Genomic DNA, 16,285 nt, shown 5'->3' with positions numbered 1-16,285 from the left:
CCACTGAGGAACCACGGCGGGTACCCGATTCTTGATTCAACCTGGGCAGTTTGGTCAAGAGCTTTCATGACACAGCCTAAGTAGATTAAAGTTGCAGTTAGATGCTTGCATCTGAATGTGCATTGGCATGTGTGAGGCACACAGCACCTTTGGTGACGTGAAATAATTTTTATGATCACATGCTAGTTTCAGCAAAATGAACTTGTGTGTGCTTTGTGTGCCAGTCTGCTTTCTGTCAGTGTTCACTGTTGTAAACGTCAATACTTGCTGGTGAAAATGAAAAAAAATGGCAATAACTTTAAAGTAATCTGGATGCAGCTGAATCGCATCAAATTGAGTAGCACACCATAACTCCGCTCTTTTGGATGTCATTATATGTTCACATTTCAAGTGCACTGTCTCAAACGCAATGGATTTGTCCCACCACGTTATCCATTGTTCAAAACTGTTCAGCAACCCTTGCAAACTGATGACCCCCAGTACTTTCATTGTTTTCTTCATCTCCTCCAAATCATGAAAATGTATTCTTTGAAGCTCTCATTTGTCTTGGAAATAAGACAACGGGCAAGGTATGGGAAATGGAGCGTGTAAGGTAAGGTAGGGTTGTCATCCTGTTTTAGTCTGGAAGTGCACCATGCACAACCCTGTGTAGGCGGGAATGTTGCCGTAGTGCACAAGGCACTCATCGCAGTCGGGGTGTTCTTTTTTTTGAAAACTGCATCAAGGAACCAACATTCTGCGTAAAAATACTTGGTGACTCACCTTGTCGTACAAATTTGAAATGAACAAGCTCTTCACTAAAAGAGGACAGAACTTAATACAGACGTTCTGACATCTGCCATTGCAAAATCGATACACAGGGAGAAAGCGGCTCAAAAGAAATCAATGCAATGAGCAGGCAAAATTATACATAAGATTGTTGCTTGGTCAACTGATGGGGATGGTATTGTAGCATGAGTGCCACTATTAGCTACTTTCCTGCCTGGTAAAAAAATCCTTGTTACTTTTCAGTCAGCCATTGTATGTGGGATCAGTGGCAGTGCTGTTGAGGATACTAATTAGAAAAATTGGTCATTTGCTTCACTGACTTGAAATGTTTCGTTCACCTCAAACCTAACAAAAAAAATAAATACCCTTAAAGAAAGTGTATCCTTATAAAAAATTTTTCAAACTGATATTGGTCTATTGTCTCAAATGACTCTCTAAATATCTATATGCTTGTCATTTCGTTTACAGTATGATGAGGGTCGCCGGAAACTCTTTGCGAACATGGGTGTGGTATGCCCGTTTCGCATCTCTGTCACCAGGACTCCACCTCCAGGCACAGTGGTGCGGGTGATGGCAGTCTACTCGCAGCCAAATGATGCCATGAATGTGGTGAAGCGCTGCCTTGTACACAAGGTTGAAACTGACAAAGACAACCACGGTGAGGTGACTTGTTAATCTGGCTGTCGAGGCTAGTAGGTCATTATGCAGTCCAGAATAGAGAAGCAGCACTGATAGCGACAGCACTACATGTATAAAAGCTTTTGTACCCTACCCCCATTGCATGGATCCATCAGGATGTGAAACCTCGTCAAACCGTAGTTGGCTGTATCTCAGAAAAAGTATGTACTAAACAGTAATAGTGCTTAACCGAAATAGCATGAGATCGCCCACTTACCTGTCAGAAACAGAACTCGGAGAGAGTGTTATGAAAGGGCAAAAGCATGCACTATTTATTCACTTCATGCGCCAAAGTCTTATTTTTGTTTGCGACCGTGGCGACTTAGCAGCGACAACAGCGGCCTCAAACTCAAAGCAGCGAGCCAGCTTTTCAGCCAGCTCCCTCTTCTCGGCAAACACTCGCATGGCAGATTCCTTGTTTTGCACTGCATATTCTCCATGCATGGGCGCAGTAGCGCTGTAGAAGTCGCAAGGCGCCTTTTTCATTGCGGGGTGCTATTCTTGTCGTGACGGTTGCATTCATGAGGCTGACATAATGCATAGCTTCTGCCACTGTCGGGCCTGAATCGCCCGTGCCGTTGCTTTCCGTGTCGTCCTCATCGCTGTCATTAGGCGGCACTTCGGCAACAACAGAGGCAACGATGGCCTAAAGTTGAACCTCGTAGTTGACATCTGATTGTCGCAGCAGCGCTGCCGAGCAACTGCTTCGCATTCCAAATGCCACACACCGAAGTCAACGGTAGATCCCTGTCACGTGCCAGCGCCAACTTCTTCAGGCCACATTTGATAGTAGAATGATGACCAATTTTTCTTCTATGCTGAGCACCTGGGGTTTTTATGCAAGCTTTGGCATAACATGGGTCCTAGCTTGCATGATGCCACAACCACGGCCACAACGCTCTTTGGCATGGCGCCGAAATTATATTGATGTGGCTTCACGCGGAAACACATAGGGCGCTTGGAGGCCGTCGTTCTAATTTCTGAGGATTGTTCTGCCAGGCCGCCCAATGGGGACGGCGCACTGCCATGATTGCACAATGAAAAGCGGAAGCACTACGTGCTAACCGATACGTACGCAATAAGCTGGTACAGTTCATACGGATACAAAACGCATTATGTTCAATGGCTGCTGAGTCGGAGATTTGACTTTGTTACTTTTAAAACAAAAGTTAAGCGGGTACGGTTTAATGAGGTTTTACTGTATATCATTAAAATTCCAAAAGCACACTAAAGAAAGGACACCATAGTTTTGAAAGTTTGATCTAGGAGGCTAAGTTAGCTATTAGTCTGCTTGGGTCATTTGTGCATTTTGAGGGTCATTAAACTGCAGTTAAACATTTCTTGTGCCATTTTGACAGCATTGGGCTGCTCAGCCTGTGCCTAAGAGTGACTGTCAAGTATGCAGTGCATGCCTGCATGTCTTATTTCTGCCGTATCCTGCCCATTGGATAGCAGTTTTGATAAGTGGGAATGATAGAATGCAAGTGTCTTGGGTCTAAATCAAATACAGTCACCAATTTTTTGGACAATGAGGGGGCTATATGTTTGAATATAATCACTCAGTTGAAAAAGGATTCGAATGATAAAATAATTCAGTTGTGTTTTGTGATATCATTATTACAGAAACTTCATTTACAGTCTTGCTAAGTTTCGTTCTTCAATGAAAGAACACGGTACAGTAAAACTCTATTAACTTGAAGTTATTATAATAGAAAAAAAATGTGAGATACCTGAAGTTTCAAGGCAAGCGAAATCAGGAAAATGAATCAGGTGGGGAATAGCCTAGACAAAAAGCTAGAAATGTGTATCTCGAATAAATCTGTTGCCCTCTGGCTGTGCATAGACCACATGGAGCCTTTTCAAAATGGGCCCATTAATATTCTCCGTCAAGCACTTTTGCGTAACTCGGCACTAGACACGTCGGCAACTATGGGAAATGATGTTACTGCTACTGTGCAAAGACGGCGTGCGAGGCACGGAGTCAGGTCAACGATTGATCCTAACACAAGGTTTGAGCCCCGTCGTTGGAGTAGTTCATAACCGGTCCTGGGCATGAAAAAAGGTGACTCTGCGAAATGAGTTCTGGACAACTTCACTTAGCTGAAATCGAACATAGAAAAAGTGCAGCTTTCACGCCTTTATCAGACGCCCGTGAGTGATGTGCTGTTTACACCTCACTGTTGTGCGAGCATGAAGCGAGCATCCTTATCAAGCAGCAATCTCACTAAAGCTATGCTTCTGGCACACATGGCCGCATGGTCTGATCATTCCTGTTCAATAGCAGCAATCTGTAATTTGCCCTTTAGGTGCACAGATTTCTTGCCTGTGCACATGGAGTTGAGTCAGGGAAGGAGGTAACACACAAACACCATGGCCTTGAATAAGTACATTTCATTGTATTACACATGTAATTAGCTGTGTGACTTTTTATTGTTAGAAAGGTGCTCTTACTGTCAAAGACATTGTTTCTTTGCAGACCAAAATGCACCACCTGCACATCTTATCAGGTGTGTGAACCCAAGCACACAATACCATGAGGATAAGACAACTGGCCGTCACAGCATCACGGTTTTGTATGAGAGACCTGAAGGTGTGTGTTAAGTCACTTTTAAAAGTATCATTAGTTGCTAAATGCTGCGATCATACTGCAAGTCTTATTTACAGGAGCCGAGGGGCTGCAAGAGGCTTACTTGCAGCTACCTAAAGCATTCTGCCTGTTCTATTCTTTCTCTGAAGTTATTCTCGTTCCCCTCATACTGTCAACATAGTCAAAATAAAAATGAAGTAGAACATGGGTGCAAAGTGCCCTTTAATTGCTTATTGTCGAAGTTATTAGATTGTACTGACAAGATTTGTTCTGTACATATCCAAGACTGATTTTGCAGTGCTGCTTTATGTGGCCCGCTTCGCAACTATGCACAGTGTTTTCCTTGCATTCTTCATGGGTCTCCCCATGTCGTCTTTCTTGACAGTGCTGTTGTGATGTTTGTGTGCCCAGCTGAAATGGCCTACACGGTATACCATCTACGCTTCATGTGCCTGAGTTCGTGCAATACAGGCATGAACCGGCGTGCTGTCAAGCTTGTCTGGACCCTTGAGCACAAGTGAGTCAATATTGACGATGCATGGGGCAGGGTTGTGATGTTAGGTTAGCTGTCAGTCACTCTTGTCCTTAAAAAGAATGAAAAATCAAATTGTCATAACTCATCATCATCATCATCTGCAGCGGTAGCCAATCTTATGTATAGCACGGAATGAAGGCCTCCCCCTGCAATCTTCAATTACCCTTGTCCTGTGCCAAGCGATTCCAATTTGCACCCGCAAATTTGTTAATTTCATCGCCCCACCTAGTCTTGTATCGTCCTCGACTGCATTTCCCTTCTCTTGCCACCCATTCTGTAACCCTAATCGTCCACCAGTTATCTAACATGCGCATTAAATGACCTGCCCAGCTCCATTTTTTTCTCTTAATGTCAACTAGAATATTGGCTGTACCCATTGTACAAGCTGCACGTACCATTGTACCAACTGCTGTACCCATTGTACCAACTGCGCGCAGTGGCGTTCACTGTACGTATTCGGTAAAGAGATAGTGTTTGTAAACGATTCTGTGCTTTCAATCTGCCCAAGATTATTATATCGACAGTCAGAAACTTCCCTCGTTTTGAGAGTACTTACATAAATGTCCAGGAGTGCTGCTGTGTGGTGCTTTTATCGAGCGCCGTAAGTGAAACCTATAAGAAGCGCGCCGCATGATCCCTCATACTACGCAAGGGAGGCGCTTCCGACAGATGGCGACTCCGTAAGTCCTTGCCCCAGATAAGCAAATGTCACAAATGGTAGAGCAAGGTCCCAGTCAGTGTTGTCTGAAGAGAGACATATTTCGTGAGCATGTCTGTGAGAGTGCGATTGAGATGCTCCGTGAGGCCATTTGTTTGTGGAGGGTGTGACGTGGATAGCTTGTGCCTTGTGGCACAGGACTGCAGGATGTGCGCGATAACTTTTGATAGGAATGTCCAGCCATGGTCTGTAAGAAGTCGCGGAGATCTACGTAATGAAATCACGTCGCGTAGAAGAAAATGGCAACATTTGTGGCACAGCTTGTAGGAAATGCTTAAGTGATGGCATAGTGCGTGGCGTAATTCGTGGCCACAGCGATCCGCCTGCTCCCAGAGGTAGAAAGAGGAAAAGGGCCAAGTAAGTCCAAACCAACCCGAAAAAATGGTTCCGCGCGAATATTGAGTGGTTGAAGGTACCCAGCAGGGAGCTTCGATGGTGCCTTGCGTCACTGGCATTTCTCACACGCAGCTACATATCTTCGAACAGAATGAGCAAGCCCTGGCCAAAAGAAGCGTCGGCGGGTCCCGTCGTAGGTACGCGACACACCCAGGTGACCGGCAGTGGGGAGGTCGTGAAGTTCGTGGAGAACAGCCGAGCAAAGGTGTTTAGGGATCACAAGGAGTAATGCAGGGCTGTCAGGGTGAACGTTTTGGCGGTAGAATACGCCATCTGAAGTGTGAATAAGTGAAGGGAGCTGTCGGCAAGTGACGATTCTAGGTGGTCAATGATGATACACAAGGATGGTTCACGACGCTGCTCATCGGCGGCATGGAGCAGTGGAAAAACAGAGAGAACACAGGTGTCGCCGTCAGTATCAGACGTAGAGGTGGCGTCTTCCGACAGGGTAGCGAAAGGCAATCTGTGTCCTGGTGTTGGCGTCCCGACTTGTAAATCACTCTGTAGGGATATTCTTGTAGTCGAAGGGCCCAATGACCAAGCCAGCCAGTAGGATCCTTAAGCGACAAAAGCCAACAGAGCGCATGATGGTCTGTGATCACTGAGAAGGGCTTGTCATGTAAATATGGGCGGAACTTTGAAATAGCCCAGGCGAGAGCAAGACATTTGCGCTCGGTAATCGAATAGTTGCACTCTGCAGTTGTCGGGAGCCGGCTAGTGTAGGCAATAATGCGGCCGTGTCAATGATGGCGTTGTGATAAGACGGCGCCGATCCCATAACCACTGGCATCGGTTTAGACCTCTAGGTGCGGACAGGTCAAAGTGAGCCAAGACCGGTGGATTGGTGAGAATCATGACACATACCTGCCAACCCTCTCGAATCGCCTGGGAGACTCCAGATTTTTGACTAAGCTTTCCGATTGTACGATCGCTGTTTCATATCTCCCGGAAGTGGTCTCTGTTCGCGCAATAATGGTTTTTGCAAAACCGGCACTGCCACATCTAAAGCCAAGTCGTAATCGCCAGCATCACCAACAACGGCTGCACTAGCACCATCGGTATCATCGACTAAGCAGCCGACTATGGTGCCTAGTAAGCCGACCAAAGCCAGAGCCAATGTAGCTCTTGCATTTGATGCAGGCCTTCCTCCATGGTGCATCTTGTTGCTGCTGCTTGCAAGGCGTTGCAGCTTGTGTGTGTATGATTAGTTTTGGCTAGGCCGTGTGTTGGCGGTGCACCGTGTAAAGTTATAATCCTCGTGTGCTTGATGCCATGGCGCTATCAAAGCCCAAGAAAAGGTATTTGCAGAAGTTTCTGCGATCTTATACTTCTGAATTTCTGTGCTTTTTGACATCAAGAAAAGGAGAACCTTATGTATTTTGTGTGGATGTGACGTCAGCACATGGTGGCAAAAGCAACTTGAAACTGCATGTTTCCACGGCGCACTGTTGAGGCAGCAAGACAACATATAGTGAACTTTCTCCTGAACAACTGCGACGACAGCGTCATACATGTGGAGTGCCTGTTTAAGGGATTCCTCGTAGAACACAACCTACCCCTCACTGTCAGCTACCTCGTTGGGCCTCTTCTACGTAAATGTTTCCGAAATGCGACGAGACGAAGCGTTATGGATGTCGACGCAACTTTGAAACTCAACTCGGAAGAATGCAAAGGTGGCCAACCTGAAATTTAGTTCACAGGCATCGCTCTCGAGTTTTCGTTTTTTTATTCAGAGTTCCTCACAGCAGCTGCCCCAAGATTCCAATGAATCTGCTGAAAATGCTTTAGATGCTCTCGGAGCTGAGTTTGCCACACTACAGGCATACAGTCTTCAAGAGCACATTCTGAATGAAGAAAGGTGAGACGAGCAGTGGTCTATTCTTGGAAAAATGAAAAACACTGCTGGAAAACATGTTTCACTGAGTTGCTAAGGTGATGCTCTATTTACTCATGACACCGCATAGCAAGGCAGAGTGTGACAGGATTTTGGCACGGTGCGAAAAACTAAGACAGCGGTCGTCCTGCGTCATTTCACTCCGTCGTCGTCTTGTTCGTGCTATTCCCATTATTAATGCATACCAACTCGCCCAACTTTCCACTCCAACACCTGCTGCTAGTGAAGGGCCGTCAGTCTGGACCATGTTTTGAGCAAAGCTACTCGGACAAATTTTTGAAGTGAGCAAAGCTTGCTATTGCAAGGTCCCTGCAAAAGGACTCAATGAACACTGCCTGAAAGCTTGAACCCCCCCCCCCTTTTTTTTGGTGTGAATAAAAAGTCTCCCGATTTTTTACCTCGCTATGTTGGCAGGCATGGTGATAAGGCATGAAAATGCGGCAGCCTGGGGGGAACCCCACGTAAAAGGCACGTCTTTCTTCAGAAGTTCAGTGAGTGGTCGAGCGATTGCTGCGAAACCTTTCACGAACCGTCAGAAATAAAAACAGAGTCCCACAGAACTCCGGACATCTTTGACAGACTGAAGTACAGAAAAAGTCGTTAGTGCTCGAACCTTCTCCAGGTCGGGGTTTACTCCGGAAGCATCGACGAGATGGCCTAGCACTGTAGTCTGTCAGTGCCCAAAGTGGCACTTGGATGAGTTTAATTGGAGCCTGGCCTTGCGGAAGACGTCAAAGATAGCTGTGACACGCTTAAGGTGCATCTCAAATGTAGGAGAAAACAGAAGGATGTTGTCAAGGTAACAAAGGCAAGTTGACCATTTGAAACCTTGAAGCAGGGAGTCGATCATTCGTTTGAACGTGGTGAGGGCATTGCATAAAACGAACGGCATGACCTTGAATTGGTAGAGGCCATCTGGACCCGCCGTGGTTGCTCAGTGGCTATGGTGTTAGGCTGCTGAGCATGAGGTCGCGGGATCGAATCCCGGCCACCGCGGCCGCATTTCGATGGGGGCGAAATGCGAAAACACCCATGTACTTAGATTTAGGTGCACGTTAAAGACCCCCAGGTGGTCGAAATTTCCGGAGTCCTCCACTACGGCGTGCCTCATAATCAGAAAGTGGTTTTGGCACGTAAAACCCCATAAATTAATTAAAAATTAATTAAGAGGCCATCTGGAGTGATGAAAGCAGTCATTTCTTGGTCTTGCTCATCGACGAAAATCTGCCAATAACCAGATCAAAGGTTGATGGACGAAAAGTATTTCGCATCATAAAGACAATCAAGAGTGTCGTCGATTTGGGGTAAAGGGTAAACATCCTATTTAGCCATTCGGTTTAGGCGGTGGTAATCAAAGCAAAAACGCCATGTGCCATCTTTCTTTTTGACGAGCATGAGGAGTGATGCCCAAGGACTCGACGAGGGCTCAGCAATGCCTCTCGCGAGCATCTTGTTTACTTCCTGCTGAATAACTTGCCGCCCGTGATAACGCTCGCTACGTTTATAGTACGACGTTATCGGCGAGTGTCGTTCGCAGTCAGTCACGCTACGTCGGTTGCGCTACGCCAGCCGAGATGCCATCCCCTCTATATTTGAATGCGCGCGCCTTTGGCTGCTATCTTCGGAGCATGCGCAGAACGTTCGCCAAGTCGCGCGCCGTCCGCAAAAGCCGCCTGCGGAGTTGTGTTGGCGGCTTTTTCTTCGCGCACAATGCATTGTGGTGCGAGAGTTCCGCCGACTCCGACGCGCGAATGGCTCAGGAGCCATATCGGCGCCAGGCCCGTCGGGGCGCGTAGGAAGCCGCCGGTTACGTTGGCTGCGCCAGTGCGCCCAACTATAGAGGTGACGTTTTCGCCGACATGACGTAGCGTGCGCTACGTCGGACTGTAAACGGCCCTTTAACAGACGCTCGCGCATATAACGCGCCGGCGGAAGCATTCAGCTGCCGCTGCCACATCCACCGGAAATTAAAATGGCAACGAGCGCCGTCTCAGGGAATTTATGCTAAACTAAGGGAAACGCCACTACAATGGGAAAGCGAGCAACACGGCGGGCATCTAGTAAAGGAGGCATCGGCACTGTAAACAGACTGGAGGACACAGCCGACGGTGCAGCTAATTACCACGCCAAGCAGTCACGCATTGATGACGTACTTAAAGTGACCGTTTTTCAGGCGAAATAAAGGTGCAGTATTGATATAGCCACATTTCGTACGTTTATTTTTCGTTTTATTACATTTTTGATAATTCGAAAACCCGGTTAATTCGATGATTTTTCGCGGTCCGACGGACTTCGAATTAACGAGGTTCTACTGTATGTGTTATTGTTATAAGCGGACTGTATTGTATTATGCAGCCTAGCAACATGGAAGCGTGATGAATTTTTGGGCACAAGTTATGCATGTCTGTGTTGGTGCTGTGAAGCTTTAGGCGCTGCCCTTCATGTTGCTTACAGCCTTGTCAGTAAAAGCATGCATGTGAGCAAGCATGTAGTAGAGCTCCCTCATAAATCAGTTCCATGTTGTCTGCATGCTGGTTGAATGCACCATTCAATACAGTGCATGCTACAGCCAAGTGGCATAAATCGGTGACTACTTTCAAATGCGGGCTGGGTGACAACCATTAACAGCATTTTTTTGTAGAGGAAGCAAATGATATGTTACTATAGCTTATTATAGTTCATTGCCCACTGTTTAAAAGGCTGGGACACAGCGAAAGGAAACACAGACATTCCTTTTGTCATGTCCCTTTTTGATGTCCATAACATGCATTCTTACTGACTTGCTCAAATGTACTTTTTGGTCATTGTAAATGAGTATAAAATTAAATTTATTCGAGATGTTGTCCCCTGTAGGCTGTTGTTGTGATGGCAATTGAAAATTAAATTGCTATATGATGGTTTGTTAAATTTTACTTTCTTGGTGTCTGCAGTTCGTTGTTTTAGGTAGAAGAAAACACATTAACAGAAGATCCAAGCCGACATTCCAACACTAAAGTGTGAGGCTGAGAAAAAAGAAATGCTTGAATGTTTTTGAAACTGATTTAATAATCGTTTTAGGCACAATCATTTTTATTTCCCAAGGTATTCTTTTACAGGACTGCTTGATTTTTTTGGCAGGTGAGGCTGCAATAATGTGATTAAAGGCGTGTTGGGGCCTCCGGTAAGCAGGATGAGAAAGGCAGGAGGGTGCACGTCACTCCGCTTGTTCTAGTTGGATCTCAAGCTTCTGTAGCTCTTTCCGCGCCTCATATCAAACTTTAGCCTTTCTCAGGTTTGTCGAAAAAGCAGTCCATGGTAGTGAGAAATTTTGTTTGAAACATTGTAGCACGGCTTTCGAAGTTGCAGTTTGTGGTAGCTTTTCTCTATTCAAGTACATAGGGCTCTGTCTGGACCAGAAGCAGTTCAAATTATTTGTCGAGTCGAATTAAGAGATTTCAGATTGTCGGGATTTCACTGTATTGACGCTTAAAATATATGAGGTTCTAGGGGGGAAAAATGTGTAAAAAAGTTGAATACCTTGTTATATCAAGAATATTGTTACAGAACTTGCTGCTGGGCGAGTTGGTTGAGATCTAATGAATACATTATTGCGCCAAAAGAAAATAAAGACTTAGGAGGGAGAGTAAGAAACAACAGGTAGAGTGCTGAACATCAACTGATTTTATTCTTACTGCAGCGCAGGGAGAATCGCCAAATGCGCATGCATACATCAGTGTTGTCTAGACCAATTACAGGAAGTTTTTAACAGCTGCATCTCGTCAAACAGAAAAACAGACGTATCACTAATACAACTCATGCCTCTCTCTTTTTGTGATATGCCTCCAAAAGTTTTCTTGCTAACATATCATCACTCCCTCCAAGTATCTTAACCTCGTGCAGTTGTGGCTGGCATCTGCCTCCCAAGCAAATGCGGCAGCACAAGATTGGAAAAAGTGTGTTTAAAGAAGTCGTTAAAGTATGTTTGTTGACCTCTTCTGGCAGCCCAAGCAGCTATATGCCAGAAGGATACGTGCTTCAAACAAGTTTAGTCAGTCAGATTCCTGAAACAGGAATGCCCGTCGGAATTTTACGGATTTTAATGTTCACAGGTAGGTAGGTATGTAAATGCTACCTGGTACTGCCTGTTATCTATTCCACATTCCCACCAGGTACATATTACCGAGCTTCCACTGTAATCTTCTCCGCTCCTGTTGCAGTGACAGCATCATTGGCAGGCAGGTAATTGACCTCAAGGTGTGTGCCTGTCCTGGGAGGGATCGCAAGAATGAGGAAAAGATGGCTGCCAGAGAGATGAACAACAGCCTCTTGGGACTGGTGACGGGAGGTGCAGCACCCCATCCTGTATCCAATCACCCTTCCCACCAACCTGTCAACACTGCACTGAGCCAGACACGACCTCAGAAAAGAGGTGAGTGGTGCTCCGGCTGTCACTACATTGTAGCAGATGTTCCTAAAGTGCATGCCCAATGAGATCTGTCAATACCTTGGCACAGTATAGAAGTCACAGCTGCTGCACTGTCAAAGTCCTAATGCATTATTATACAGCAGAACCTCGGTGGTACAATCCCATTTCGAACGATTTCCTGGCACCAACATTTGCGATCAAAAACACTAAAAATGATCTAATGCAGTTATGTTTATTTTTCACCATTTGATGCGTTCCCAGAGAACATAATCTTTCCCCACCAGAGCTCAGTACATCGCCAAACTGCGGTAATAGGATGCATTTTTTGGGCTCTAGATCCAATGTAAGCAAGAAAAGGCACAAGGCATGTGCATTTGAGAACACTAGCCGCCCATTGCAGTATCTTCCCATAGTACTCACCCACCCGTGTCACATGGAAACGCTGGCACTCGCTCAGTTTCTTATTTCGGTACCAGCAAATCTCCTCGTGGGTCATGGCACATCACATTCACCTCCAACTACTATCACCTGAAACGTACCCTACTGTGGTAGTATTTTCATCCATATGTTCCACAGCGGGTGTGGTGTACTGCCATTGGAAGCATATCTTGCACACTTTTAATAAGCAGTAATCCGAATTTGCCACCGTTCTACCTTTCCCTGCTACAGGCAGTGCGAAGTGAGCACCGTGTTTCACTCTCGCGGCATCGTATGCCAGCGTACCCCACCAGTTCGACTAGGTTTTGGTTTCCTGTCCCCGTGATTTTCGTGTTCACGATCACAAATGTTGGCGCCGGGAAAGCCTACTACAAAGCAGGATCGTATCAGTGAGGTTCTGCTGTATTGACACAACCACTTATCAGAAAAGGGAAAGTAACAATGCAGTATTAATGTGCCTTGCGTATTTATTCGCTCTATTTCTGGCAACAGGTTTAATGTCTGTGGCCACTGTCATCACTGGAGGCATTGCGGGAGCCCCACCAAAGATCAGGAAGACAGAGCCGGAATCCGAAGGGGAGTACACATTAACGGTGAGTGACCAGCAGCTGTGCAAGTACTCTTGAGCCCGCTTATAATGAACTCGAGTGTTAGGCTGCAACTGTTTGTTAGGTCCCAATGTACATAATAAGTGCTGCTCAGAAAGATAAAAAGGAAAACGCCAGTCATCAGCTGAAGGCACGATGAAAATTTCGAAAAAATAGCTCAGTTATAGCAGCTTTCCTAATACCTGATAACGGTGGTTTTAAATTTATCGCATGGAGAAACATGCTCCACCCTATGGCTCTTGACATGGACAAGCCACAAAGCTGGAACCAAGCTGGAACCAAATCTAATCCATGACGGCTTGGGGAAATTCATTTTTCTCCCGCCATTCTCGGGTGTTTTCTTTATCACCTGGAAACATTAGCAAAAAATATGACGTAGAAGTGGAGAAAATAGCACTTCTTTAGTGTGCTCTCGACAAAAATTGGGTAGAAAATTGGGGCTTCAGGACATGCCATCACACTGCAGATGATGTGGCTTTTTGTTCAACGCAATGGATGCAATCCTGGTAAGAACTTAAAGCCTTTACGACCTTGACATGGTCGTAAAGAGGAGCGATGAGAGAAGAGTAAACTTCAGTTGGCCGCAGCACCATATTTCACCATGCAAAAGTAAAAGCAACAGCTGCTAGTGAAAAAGAGAAAAGAAAGGGGCAAAAAAACTAGTATGTTCTTTGCTGCGGCCACCATCGTGCATTTACAATTTTATCCATATCTAGGCATCACTGCAATCACGCTGAAGATGGAATCATTCGAAGAACAGTCTCTGCACTTTCTAAAAAGGTGGAAGTTTGCAGTACAGCGTGGTGTACGTTTTCGTGGCACATTTTCTTGCTTTGTTGAGCATGTTCTGCATCGTAAGAAAATTGCTTTGAAATCTGCTACAGACATAGCATTTACAAAATGTCTGACTTATTTTGCTCCAAAATGCTACCACATCATATGCAGTAAAAAAAAAAACTAGAAAGTGAGCATAAAAGAAGTTTAAAACATGCAGTGACGCTAAGTGCACTTTTGTATTTTGCGCACTCAGAATGCCTCTTGGATTTTGAACTTGGCCCTCGAAAACTAAGCACAACATCGAATGTTTCCACTTCAGAGTTTTCGATGGTGTGTGATAATAAAAATGAGCCCACTGTGAAGCCTGTATGTTTTTTGTTTTTGTTTTTTCCTCCCAAGTCTTGCACTCTGGTTGCAACGGCTACGACAGAGCAGACTCTGCAAGGAGAAAGCTCTCCGTTGTTTTACAAAGAACTTCTGCATAAAGTGTGGACAACTATGTCCATCTGGTGTGTGACACCCACAACAAATAGAAAATAGCCTGCGATGTGCTGGCACCTGCCGTATTTACTTGCATAATGATTGCACTCGCATAATGATCGCACCCCTGAATTTTGTCGTCAAAATTCAATTTTTTTGCTTTCCCATGTAATGATTGCACCCCGAACTTTGCCGCAGCGATATGTCGTGTGCCAAGTCTAGCTATTGATGATCGCGCTTACCATCTGTCGAATTCTGTCGAATGCTAAGCGAACAACTCTTCAAGACGTACCAAGCAGTCTGCACACACCAAACATTCTTAAGCAGATGCCCCATTTCATTCCTTTCATCACTTTCCGCACTTCCATGAAAAAAAAAAAACCTACAACCAAACTTGTCTTGACTTTATTATTTGTAGACTTTATAATGGTTGTAGTCAACAACAGAAAAGGTGCCTTTCGATTTTTCTCGTCTGCACTCGTGGGCACGTAACAAATTGCTAGCAGCAATGATAGTAGCCACGTTTACACTGATATGTTAGAAGTGTACACTGTTCATGCTCCGGAGCTTGTAACACAGCTAAGATATTCACCCACCCTAAGTGGAAACGTGCCGTATTGGGATAGTGAAGAGAAATGCCACAGTTTCCGCAGCATGCCCGTGTTTCTATGTCACTGGCAGCTAAGCACGCCCATCTCCGTTTCTGTCCCCTCAAAGTGGCTACGTTATTGTCGCATACTTGCTGACAATAATGATAGTATTCATTACTGATATGGAAGAAACTTTTTCAATGCACGTAATGTACTCGTGAGAAGAAGAAAAAAAATCGATTTTGGCTTGCTCTACTGGCCGCCATATTTGTTTTGGTGTCCCGCACCAAAACAAATAGCGGCAGCCGTCTGTTTGTTGACCTGTTGTCAACCCACAGCAAATGCGGGATTAAAAATAACATTTTTTTTTTCTTTTTGTGAAAAATTTAGCCCGCTTAATGATCGCAGCCCTGATTTTTTTTTTTTAACAAAAAAGTGTGATCATTATGCAAGTGAATACGGTATCAAAAATAGCCAGAAACAGTCATTTTTTGAGCAGCTGCTGGATCGCTGGCTATGGAAGCAAATGGGTTAGGTTAGCAAGAACCACCGAGGATAGGTGCTTGGTCCCTCAAGGTGACGTTAATAACAATATTGTACGCGTAAGTTACAATGCCTTACTATCTTATTTTTACATAGCACTACACGATTGCCTTTACTTGTAGCTTTTCAGTCTGACAAAGCATCCACCTTCCATCCTCTTGTTTCTTTGTATGCAGTGCTCCAACAAGAAGATCTACAAAATTCTCAAATTTCTTCGTGACTCAACTATGCTGTACAGCACAATGAACCCAACCGCCTTGAGGTGAGTACTAGCATTGATACTTTAGTTTTTAGAAACATTTATTTGTCTATATTTGGCTGAGTCGGTCACTTGCAAGCTATCATAGTTGTGCACACATGTCCTGTAAGACTTGCAGATTAGTCAAATGTGCTAATTGCTGCTATAGCACTGATCTCGCCAGCAGTAATTTAAAGCGGTAGGTTACTGCTCCAAAATCCCCATAGCATAACATTTACTGAAGATAGGCTTTCTGAGAATATGATGCAGAAATAGGATTGCACTGGTACCATTATTGCGGAAATAAGGAACCAGCTTCTGACTGTACTATGACTCGTTTATACATTATTTTTGAGCATGAAAGAAAAGGAAGCTGACCTGAAGCTACCCTTTTCTCTTTGCTTCTTTCACCCCATCCCCTCCTTAAACGAATTTTTGCAGTACATACTAAGACATCTTGGGTACTAGGCACGAACACACACAGAAACAAGAAAGGAGACGGGACAGAGCACCTCCCGTCTCCTTTCTTGTTTCTGCGTTTGTTGCGTTTGCGCCTAGTACCCAAGATGAATTGTGACCAACTCGCCCAACAAGATGTCCTTTTAATACTAAGACATAATAATAATAAAA

The 16,285-nt window shown here is 45.0% G+C and overlaps 1 protein-coding gene across 3 annotated transcripts in view; it reads left to right on the top strand.

Moving 5' to 3' along the window:
* LOC135898576 (tumor protein p73-like) overlaps window positions 1-16,285 on the top strand; it is an 85,024-nt gene that overhangs the window by 27,520 nt on the left and 41,219 nt on the right. For all 3 annotated transcript variants that reach the window (XM_065427624.2, XM_065427623.2, XM_065427625.1), the window contains 6 exons: window positions 1,237-1,426; window positions 3,923-4,036; window positions 4,445-4,550; window positions 11,773-11,984; window positions 12,912-13,012; window positions 15,594-15,679. In XM_065427624.2, the coding sequence (XP_065283696.1) occupies window positions 1,237-1,426; window positions 3,923-4,036; window positions 4,445-4,550; window positions 11,773-11,984; window positions 12,912-13,012; window positions 15,594-15,679 (809 nt within the window). The remainder of the gene's footprint in view (window positions 1-1,236; window positions 1,427-3,922; window positions 4,037-4,444; window positions 4,551-11,772; window positions 11,985-12,911; window positions 13,013-15,593; window positions 15,680-16,285) is intronic.

Source organism: Dermacentor albipictus, chromosome 2 (assembly GCF_038994185.2).
Source record: "Dermacentor albipictus isolate Rhodes 1998 colony chromosome 2, USDA_Dalb.pri_finalv2, whole genome shotgun sequence".
Taxonomy (NCBI): Eukaryota; Metazoa; Arthropoda; class Arachnida; order Ixodida; family Ixodidae; genus Dermacentor; species Dermacentor albipictus.
Note: the sequence above shows the minus strand (reverse complement) of the source record. Positions and strands in the feature narration are given on the sequence as shown.